The 11,479-nt window shown below is 43.0% G+C and overlaps 1 protein-coding gene across 1 annotated transcript; it reads left to right on the top strand.

The window, feature by feature from the left end:
• Positions 1-899: 899 nt before the first annotated feature.
• LOC149084512 (uncharacterized) lies at positions 900-1,592 on the top strand. Its single transcript, XM_089235324.1, has one exon. The coding sequence runs from the start codon at positions 900-902 to the stop codon at positions 1,590-1,592; it is 693 nt and encodes a 230-aa protein (XP_089091450.1).
• The last annotated feature ends 9,887 nt before the right edge of the window (positions 1,593-11,479 follow it).

The following is an 11,479-nucleotide window of genomic DNA, read 5'->3' as shown; positions in this document are numbered from 1 at the left end:
CTGTTTCTCTCGGAGCCCAGATGGGATGATGTAGAGGAAACAGTTGGAGAAGCGCTGGAGACAATTGCAACATGGATGGATCTGAACGACCTAGAGCCAGCACTCGACAAAAGTGGTTACGTGTGGTTTAGCACACGAGACAAGCGACCTAAAATCAGGATGAGAAACCAGAGACTCACATGGAGAAAAGAAATGAAATACCTTGGGGTGCTGATCGACAGCGACCTGGATTGGATTCCACATCTTCGACAGCAAGGAAAGAAGGCCAATGCAAATCTACAGAAGATGATGGCCATAGCAGGTCCAAGATGGGGAATTAACCAGAGGATGAGGAGAGTGCTCTATGACCAGGTGGCAACCAAGACAGTAACGTATGGAGCAGTCGCGTGGTACGCTAGCCCGACAGAGAAAATGAAAAGACAGCTCGATACCATCCAAAGAGGGTTCCTGTTCTTTATGACAAGGGCGTATCACAAAATATCGACGGCGGCAATGCAGAGCATAGCAGGAGTACCCCCACTGAGTTTGCATACTGACTTCGTATGCAAATCAGCGAGAATATCCAGACTCAACAGAAGGGTGACAGTTGCAGAAAGCTGATAGTACCAGAGGAGGTGGAGGGAAGAGCTATAGGATGGGGCGACCACCAAGCTTACGAAATCCAGGAGCAACAGGTCGTAACGACGGAGCGAGAAAAAGCCATCTCATACGAGGGAAGGACAATATTTACGGATGGGTCCAAGACGGACATTGGAACAGGAGCAGCGTACGTGGAGTATCAAGGGGGTGAAAGAGTCAAGTCCTGGAGAGAGAAACTGAGAGAGGACTGCACGGTATTTCAATCAGAGCTGTGGGCGATCCGAAAAGCAATAAAACAACGGGAGGATAATTTGGAGAAGATGACCATATATTCAGACAGTAAATCAAGCTTGGAAGCTATCGAGGACCCTTTAACAAGACACGAAGATGCTAGAGCCATAAGAAGAATACTGAAAGAGAGGAGGAATGTAGCACTGATGTGGGTGAGAGGCCATGTGGTCGAACGTGGAGACGAGGAGGCAGATCAGTTGGCGCGGGAAGCTTCGAAACTGGAGACAACGTCCCAGGAGAAGAAGATCGCTGCGGCAACGGTCAAAAGAATAATTAAACGGCAGACAATAGTGGAATGGCAGAAGCAATGGAATGATCCAAAAACAAACGGACGGCTTATTCATAGAGTCATCCCAAACGTCCAGTGGAAAGAACGTTACTGGAGTAGGGAAAAGACAATCTTCTTCTCGGGCCATGGACCGTTTCCCACCAACTTCAAGCGTTTCAAAATTTCCGACAACGAGCAATGTATATGCGGAGGAGTGGGAAGTCCAATTCACTTTGCCACGGAATGTGTCCACACCAGTCGTTTCCACTTAGTTAAGCCACGGCCGCAACTGGAGAACGAGTGGTTTAAAAGAATGGCCAAGGATGATAAAGCACTCAGGAAAATCAAGGAACTGTTCGGCTTTTTGGAAGAGAGCATGGAGTGGCTCCATAATAAGCGGACGGGAGCGGTAGGATCGAGCGACGAGCCCACCTGCACCCAGGAGAAGGAGTGAGGTCGCGAGGCAGCTCCCTTGAAACCATGCCTAATGAGCGGCTGGACTTTGAGGGCTGGGCCAATACCTTCTAAAGCAGAAGGCCTGACCTAGAACTCCTTAATATATGAAGGCGTCTTAGCCTGACCCCGAGATTCGTGACGTCATCGAATTCCGTCCTACGAAACCCATCTTCCCTGTAAGATCGTTTTTCAGCATCACACTAACGCCGGTGTGTTATAACACATCGACCCACGTTGCTATATTTTTTTCTTAATGTTATATAAAACAAAAAGAGGCTAAATTATCAAAGACTTGCACTCGAATTGACAAGTTTATACTTATAATTCATTATTTCCAAGTATCAATTAGGGTCAGAGTTTTGATAAAAACTTAATATTTGAAAAAATTACCTTTTTGACCTCAAAACTTCCCCAAGAGCATTAATTTTTCAGAACTTCATTTCTGTTGATTTTAACCAAAAAAATATCCATTGAATACCAAAAGAAAATTGAGACCAATTCAACTATATAGTATCCTTTATTTTTCAACACATACAATATATATATTTTAAGTCACTTATAAAAAAAATAAATATGTAAAAGGAACTTTTCGTGAAATAGATATAATAAATAACTTGAGACTTATAAGTTCTTGATGAGAATATTCTCTTGTTATTTATAATATATAGTTACATATAATATCCTTGAGAACATTCTCTGGAAGGACTACTTTCATACTTTCATAAATTACTGGGAATTTTCATGTAGAAAATAATTATTCTGAAGTTATTAATAATAGTGCTTGCAGAGAGAATATTCTTCAGTTACCAAAATCTTTCCAGAGAGTATCAAGAATATATGTAATAACATGTATTATAGTAATCTTGATAAATAACTTGAGAATATTCTCTAGTAATTTACAATAGTTGTCCTTTGAGAGAATATTTTCTGTCCCCGTCTCGCTTCCCGTCAAGATGGAAATGTTGAAGTTTGTAGACCACAAATGAGAAATTGAAAGCAAGAAAATTAAACCAACAGGGCTGAATTGCACAACTTTCAAAAGAACTGAGTGATACAGAATTTAAGTGTATGTGCATTGAAGAAAACAACAGTTCTGTATCTTCTTAGAATGAAAGTGGTTGTATAAGAATAGCTTCCTTTATCAATCAACTTTGATTTAATTTCTTTTGTTGTGAACTTATTTCTGAAAATATATCTAATTCTAAAACAATTTTTTCAGGTTTCTGAAACCTTTATATATAACCAAACTTTGAAAACCTCTCTCTCATCATGATCTGAGAATATTCTAGAACTAAAAGTTGTCATTGGGGGTGATTATACCAAAAATTGTTTTGTTGTAAATGTTTCGGGCGAAGAAAACTGATTTATATTTCACAATATAAACAAAATTAGCAAAAAAAAATTAAATTTAAAAGAAAAATTAATATTCTCGATCATTCTCCAATTTTTACATCCTGGATAATATTGATAATATTCTCATTCTCCGAGAATATTCTCACCTCATATTTCTAGATTCAAGCAGTAAAAATCAAAAATAGTGTTTTTTTGAAAATGTCACCACTTTCCTTTTTGCATAAAATTTATTGACTATAATTTTCCTTTAAAAGTGCATATTTATTTGAAGGTTCTTTAGAAATACGTCAGAAAAAACTCCACAGAAAATTACCCCCTCCCACATACTGAAACTTACCTCAAAGAAATATTGTTAGTACCTGTCTATATTTCCCAAACCTGGCTTTTGAATAAGTATTTGTACATATTTTCCAGTTAAAACATGGAAAACCCAATTCATCAACACAGTATTTTGTAATTTCTAAAGAACCCATCTACGTTTTTGTTCATCATAACGCACTGCAAGTCTATTTCGAAAATGCCCCTTCTGTACCAATCACTGACAAACGTAGATTAATTTTAAGAATTATATTATGAAGCAACATGTGATCTATGTTCAAGAAGGGCAAAACATGAACCTCACGAAATTTATAGGCGGGGCGCAATTCTATTTGAAAAAAAAAAAAACCTCAATTTTTGAATACAGCCAGCTTTTCTGATAATTTTAATCAGATACACCATCAGGGAAAAAATGGTCTGGCCCTGTATGTTGAAGGGCGAGGATGAAGATGGAAATTTATACGGGGACTAATAGACAAACCCACTATTTTGTTATTAATGCAATTAATTATCAGTTGCGATGGCTACAGCAATAAAGCCAATAACATCCAAAGTGGATCACACAATTTTGAGAATTACATTATGAAGCAACGAGCCATATATGTTCAAGACAGGTAAACTATGTATCTGACCGTAACGGCACAGATTTGCAGAACCGGAAACCAGCGTGCACTATGTTCGCACCCTTAGGCCCACACACCCCAGTGACGGTAACTAGTGATAAAATTTCCATATTCATGGAAAAAATTGGCTAAAATTTATATACATAGGAACTTTCTTGACATTTGTGGAAATTCTGAGTTGAAAAAAAAAAACAATTTTTTTTTAAATTATACATGCAGTTCAATATTTCACTAGGGTATATGACTACATACAGAACAGAACAGACCATGCACGACCAGGCTCTGCCGCTTACGCGATGTCGTGCTGGAGAAAATTCTGAAAGACAAGGAGGGAAATTGCCTACCCCCCGCCCCTTCCGTAGGGTACAATATACTATGACTACATACAGTGGAACCTCCCCTAACGGACATCTGTTAACGGACACTTTTGTGATCCTCGTTCCCGTGGAATAGGACTTTAGTGTATTTCACTCCCCGTTAACGGACACTCTCGGAAGCGGATAGCAAAATCAGACAAACTCTAATTTATAAATTTTCGGTCATAAACCCAGAATTTATCATATTCAACAAAGATTATGTTTAATCCGAAGCTCGTGTTGGTAAATATGATAATATTGTCAATAAGTTAATTAGTTAATTGAACATAACTATGGACCAGGATGGTAATTCCGAATGGTAATGTTGGTTTTGTTTATTGGTACGTGGTGGAAGGAAAGCCAGCGTTAAATGGCTGATAATGTTGTTATGAATGTGTTTATCTTCTTCAAACTTATTTTAATTCAATTTAACTTTTATTGCAAAATATGCTTTAGTGCACGTATCATGTACGGGTAAAAATAATTCATTAGGTTTTATGAAGAGAAGGAAAGTTATAAATTTTTCCACATTAATAAAACTTTCCAACTCTATCTGGGAATTATGTATAATCACCGATATAAAAGTGATAAATGTAGTGAAATTTAATCAAGCTTTCTAGCTCTCTCTATCTCGAGACGATTGGTTATTATTGGTAACTAAACGATTTAGTTTGCACCGATAGGATAGACAGGATTTTATTAAATAAAGTTTCGTTTTCAGGATAGTTACGTTTATTGCAAACAGATGGTAATAAAGTTAGAAATATTTTCATGGCGTCAACTTCCATTGAAATTTTTCATGATTGAAAAAAATCCATGCTCTTTTGTAAGAAAACGTTACGATATGCGCAATATACAATGAATGTTATAAAAATATGTCGGTTTTAGACTAACATTTTTCAATTTTTTGTGAAAAATAATATCCAAATTATTTTCTTCGGTTTACCTAATTTTGTTTTTCTTCTTTGGTTAAGCTAACCACGGCCCGCGAGACGGATGCGGCCGCCTAGAGGTTCTATCTGGCCCCTGCCGCAGATTTCAAAATAATGGAATAGGAGTTTCCAATTTCGGCGTTTTCAAAAAATTCATTCAAGAATTTTCATTTTTTGCATATAGAAAATATGGTCGTGAGAATATGAATAGAAATTGATATAAAAACCTCCGCATGTGCAAAGAAATATTGAACATAATAGGCAATTCAGATAGGATGAGCGCGAATTTTTTTCCTATCTGAACAGACGTATGGAACTTCAATACACAAATTATCTAATTAATTGGAATAAAAAAATTACAAAAATCATATTTGTGAAAATTGACTACTGGTATCTTGGAATGAAATTTAGTATTGGTGCCCCCCACACCAGAACACTGGTTCACGGAACCTTTGCCCCCGATATTTCGCCTCCGACATTTCGCCCCTGGCACGTTTCGTCCCCGGTACATTTGGCCCACGGAAATTTCGCCCCTGACATCTCACCCCGGTACATTTAGTCCCCGAGAATTTCGCCCTGACATTTCACCTGCCCTGACCATATCAGTGACCCAGTGAGTGACCATATCAGTGACCCAGTGAGTGACCATATCAGTGACCCAGTGAGTGACCATATCAGTGACCCAGTGAGTGACCATATCAGTGACCCAGTGAGTGACCATATCAGTGACACAGTGAGTGACCATGTCAGTGACCCAGTGAGTGTCCATATGAGTGACTCGGTGAGTGACCCTATCAGTGACTCAGTGAGTAATCAAGTAAATCGGAAATTTATGTCTGATATTTCGCCTGCCCTGATCGTACGCGTGAATGTATGAGTGAACATATGAATGATGGCATGAGTGGCCAAGTGAGTGAATATATGAGTGATCGAGTGAATTGAAAATTTACCCCCGGACATTTCACCTGCCCTGCCCGTACGCGTGACCGTATGAGTGAACAAATGAATGATGGTACGAGTGACCAAGTGAGTGACCCAGTCAGTTATCAAGTGAATCGGAAATTTACCTCCTGACATTTCGCCTGCCCCGATCGCACGCGTGACCATATGAGTGAACATATGAATGTTGTTACAAGTGACCAAGTGAGTGACCACATGAGTGATCGAGTGTGAGTTGGACATTTACTCGTGACATTTTGCTTCCCCTGACTGCATGAGTGACCAAGTGAGTGAATACATGAGTGATCGAGTGAATTGAAAATGAAATTAAATAAATTTAATGAAAATTTATCCCTCGGACATTTCAATCATCGGACGGTCAATCCCTCGATAACTCACTTGATCACTCATACAGTTAATCACTTGGTCGCTCATGCGGTCATTCACATTGTCACTCATAAGTCCATTCGGTCAGTCACTCGGTCACTCATACGGTTAATTACTCGGTCTCTCCTTTGGTCACTCATATGCTCAATCACTCAGTCACTCACTTGGAAAATTACACAAGCATTAAATCGGTCACTCACTCTTGGTCCCTCATTCACTCAAACGTTCCATCGCTCAGTAACTCCCTTGGTCACTCACACGGTCAATCCCTCGATCACTCATACAGTTAATCACTTGCTCGCTCATGCGGTCATTCACTTGGTCACTCATACGGTTAATTACTCAGTCTCTCCTTTGGTCACTCATATCCTCAATCACTCAGTCATTCACTTGGAAAATTGCACAAAATTTAATCGGTCACTCATTCACTCAAACGTTTCATCGCTCAGTAACTCCCTTGGTCACTCACACGCTCAGTCCCTCGATCACTCACTTGATCGCTCATACAGTTAATCACTTGGTCGTTCATGTGGTCATTCATTTGGTCACTCATACGGCCATTCGTTCAGTCACGTGGTCACTCATACGGTCATTCACTCATAAAGTCAATTGCACACTAGTTGATACGGTCACTCACGTGGTGAGTCATTCTGCCACTCGCTTAGTCATTTGTACGGTCACTAACGCACTCCTACAATCCATTTCACACTCACTTGGTAACTCATACGGTCACTCGATCACTCACACGGTCACTCATACAGTCAATCACTCACACGGTCACTCGATCACTCACACGGTCACTCATACAGTCAATCACTCACACGGTCACTCATACAGTCAATCACTCATACGGTCACTCATACGTTCAGGGCAGGTGAAATGTCAGGTATGCATTTTTCGGGACCAAACGCAACAGGGGCCAATTGTACCTGGGCGAAATTTCCGGGGGCCAAATGTAACGGGGAAGAAACGTTCCAGGGGTGAGATGTCGGGGGCGAAAGTTCCGGATCCCATCGAGAACTGGGGGTGCCGGGCCGGGAGGCTCGATCTTCGGGCCGTGATCGAGCGTGTGTTTGGGCGAGTGATCGAGCGTGTCGGCGAATGTGTGGGCGAGTGAGTGGGATTTTATTACATTTTAGTCTTTGGTGAATAGTGGAATAAATAGTGTTTACTTATATTTGTTACAGACAACAAACTGTTTGCATTGGCCTCTAGTGAGTCTTTATATGCTTCGGCGTCATTATATGCTCAGAAGTGTATTGGTCTTCTACTACATTATAGGCATTGGTAAAAAGTTCGATTTGTTTAGTTATATTTGTATTAGACAACAAAATGATTGCAGTGACATCTATTGTGTCTTCATTCAATATCATCGTTAGTATACTAACCATATTTTTCTAAAAAAAATGCGGTTAATTGGCCTTGGAAGTATAGGAATATACGGTATATTCCCAATTACCGCTAAAAATGGTTCCAAAAGTGCGCAAATGAGCAAATTTGCCAACTCGTGCTAAAATCTCGAATTGGGCGAGCGAGCTATTCAGTTCATGAGCGTGTGAGTGCGAGAGCAAATGAGTAGGGCAGTGGAAGCGCGTGGGCGAGCGACCTACTTAGTCTCTGAGCGGGTGAGTGAGTGAGCGGGTGAGTGAGTGAGCGAGTGATTGAGCGAGCGAGCGGATGTGTGGGCAAGTGAGCGAGCATGTGGGCGGGTGAGTGAGTGTGTGTTTGGGTGAGTGAGCGAGCGGGTGTGTGGGCGAGCATATAGGTGGCGTGTGTGTGGTTTGTGGGCGGTGTGTGTGCGAGTGAGTGATTGTGTGTTTGTGCGATTGATCGTGCGTTTGGGTGAGCGAGCGAGTGTGTGTTTGAGAGTGTGAACGAGCGTGTGGGCGGTTGTGTGGGTGAGCGATTGTGGGTGCGGTTGTGTGGGCGAGCATATAGGCGGCGTGTGTGTGGTTTGTGGGCGGTGTGTGTGCGAGTGAGTGATTGTGTGTTTGTGCGAGTGATCGTGCGTATGGGTGTGTGAGTGAGTGAGCGTGTGGGTGAGTGACCGTGTGGGTGAGCGAGCGAGTGTGTGTTTGAGAGTGTGAACGAGCGTGTGGGCGGTTGTGTGGGTGAGCGACTGTGGGTGCGGTTGTGTGGGCGAGCGAGTGAGTGTGTGAGAGAGCGAGAGTGTGGAAGAATGAGTGAGTGTGTGTGTTTGGGCGAGTGAGTGTGTGTGTTTGGGCGAGTGAGTGTGTGTGTGGGTAAGTGTGTGGGCTTTTTACTACATTTTAGGCTTTGGTGAATAGTGGAATTTGTTTACTTATATTTGTTACAGACAACAAACTGTTTGCATTGGCCTCTAGTGAGTCTTTATATGCTACGGCGTTATTATAAGCTCAGAAGTGTATTGGTCTTCTACTACATTATAGGCATTGGTAAAGTTCGATTTGTTTAATTATATTTGTTACAGACAACAAACTGATTGCAGTGACATCTATTGTGTCTTCATTAAATATCATCATTAATGTACTGACCATATATTTCTAAGAAAAATGCGGTTAATCCGTCTTGGCAGTATGGGAAGATACTGCATATTGCCAATTTGCCAATTACCGCTAAAAATGATTACAAAAGTGCGCAAATGAGCAAATTTGCCAACTCGTGCTAAAATCTCGAATTGGCCGAGCGAGCTATTCAGTTCATGAGCGTGTGAGTGCGGGAGCAAGTGAGTAGGGCAGTGGTTGGATGAGTGAGCGAGTGATTGAGGAAGCGCGTGGACGAGCGACCTACTTAGTCTCTGAGTGGGTGAGTGAGTGAACGAGTGATTGAGCAAGTGAGCGGGTGTGTGGGCGTGTGAGCGAGCGTGTGGGTGGGTGTGTAGGCGAGTGAGTATGCTTTTTACTACATTTTAGGCTTTGGTGAATAGTGGAGTTTGTTTATTTATATTTGTTACAGACAACAAACTGATTGCCGTGACGCCTATTGTGTCTTAATTAAGTATCATCATTATTAAACTGACCATATTTGTCTGAGAAAAATGCGGTAAATTGGGCTTGTAAGTATGGGATATACGGGATATTGCCAATTACTACTAAAATTATTCCAATAGTGCGCAAATGAGCAAAATTGCCAACTCGTGTTAAAATCTCGAGGTGGGCGAGCGAGCTATTGAGTTCATGAGCGTGTGAGTGAGAGAGCAAGTGAGTAGGGCAGTGGTTTGATGAGTGAGCGAGTGGGTGATTCCATGAGCGAGTGATTGAGGAAGCGCTTGGGTGAGCGACCTACTTAGTCTCTGAGCGGGTGAGTGAGTGAGCGACTGATTGAGCGAGGGAGCGGGTGTGTGGGCGAGTTAGCGAGCATGTGGGCGGGAGTGTGGGCGAGCGTATAGGCGGCGTGTGGGTGGTTTGTGGGTGGTGTATGGGCGAGTGAGTGATTGTGTGATTGGGCTAGTGATCGTGTGTACGGGCGGATGAGTGAGTGCGTGTTTGAGCGAGTGAGTAAGCGTGTGGGTGGGTGAGCGAGTGAGTGTGTGGGTGAGTGGGTGAGTGTATGGGTGGGTGAGCGAGTGAGTGTGAGAGTGAGCGATCGTGTGCGCGGGTGTGTGGGTGAGCGACTGAGTGTGTGAGTGAGCGAGCGTGTGGACGGGTGTGGGGGCGAGTGAGTGAGTGTGTGTGTGGGTAAACTAGTGAGTGTGTGTTGCCGCTGTGGTGGTCGAGTGGTTATAGTGCCGGACTCGTGATGCGAGAATCCGGGTTCGAACCCCACAGTGGTGGTCGGCTGAAGTTGGTTTTCTGTGGTTCCCAACTTCAAGGCGCAAATGCGAGCCGATCTCCCCGTTAAAAAGTCTCGCCACAGAGAGCAACAGTCCTACAACGGTAAATCATTCAACCATAACACTTCACTCATAGTTAGTAAAACTGGGGGCAGATGACAGCACTACACATAACAAGCATTACACAGAAACATACTTTACGTCAGGTTGCACTACACGTACACGCACATTCCCGCATGTACCAATTCGTTGGGGGGTTCCGCGGGGGGGGGTGCATGTGTGGTGTAGCAGTAGTAGGTAGGGGCTCGGGGATCCATGATGTTCTTAAGTCAGCCACCTCGTTGGGCAATTTGCCTGTTGTGGCGTTGTATTTGTATTTGTGTTTGGGCAAGTGAGCGAGCGTGTGGCTTGGTGTGTTGGTGAGTGTGTGAGTGGGCGAGCGAGTGAGTGTGTGAGTGGGCGAGCGAGTGAGTGTGTGAGTGTGCGAGCGTGTAGGCGGCATGTCGGTGGTTTATGGGCGGTGTGTGGGTGAGTGAGTGATTGTGTGTGTGGGTGAGTGAGTGATTGTGTGTGTGGGTGAGTGAGTGATTGTGTGTGTGGGTGAGTGAGTGATTGTGTGTGTGGGTGAGTGAGTGATTGTGTGTGTGGGTGAGTGAGTAATTGTGTGTTTGGGCGAGTGAGTGGTTGTGTGTTTGGGCGAGTGATCGTGCGTATGGGCGAGTGTGTGGGTGAGCGAGCGTGTGTGCGGTTGTGTGGGTGTGCGATCGTGTGGGCGGTTTTGTGGGTGAGCGAGTGAGTGTGAGAGTGAGCGAACGTGTGGGTGCGTGAGTGATTGTGTGTTTGGGCGAGTGATCGTGCGTATGGGCGGGTGATTGAGTGCGTGTTTGGGTGAGTGAGTGAGCGTGTGGGCGAGTGAGCGAGCGTGTGGGCGAGTGAATGAGTGTAGAAGCATGACGACATATTTTTTTGAACATCGCCCGTTTCCTGCATACTTCGAAAGATTTAAAATTATCCGAAACGATAATTGTAAATGCGGGAAGTGGGGCACACCGTTACACTACGCCACTTCTTGTCCAAACACAAGCTCCTATAACTTTGGAATAGGAGGCATAGGATAGTATAGAAGCCTTCCAGTGAAAATAGAGCGCTATGGAGAAAACAGCTTCTAACAACAGCAGGCCGCCGAAACAAAATAAGCCAACTCATATTTTCACTGGAAAGAA

Source organism: Pholcus phalangioides, unplaced genomic scaffold, assembly GCF_987345545.1.
Source record: "Pholcus phalangioides strain wild (caught in Gottingen) unplaced genomic scaffold, Ppha-v1.0 ptg000008l_1, whole genome shotgun sequence".
Lineage (NCBI taxonomy): Eukaryota > Metazoa > Arthropoda > Arachnida > Araneae > Pholcidae > Pholcus > Pholcus phalangioides.
Note: the sequence above shows the minus strand (reverse complement) of the source record. Positions and strands in the feature narration are given on the sequence as shown.

Coding starts and splice junctions, on each gene's coding strand:
- LOC149084512 (XM_089235324.1), top strand. CDS start 900: ATGACCATATATTCAGACAGTAAATCAAGCTTGGAAGCTATCGAGGAC.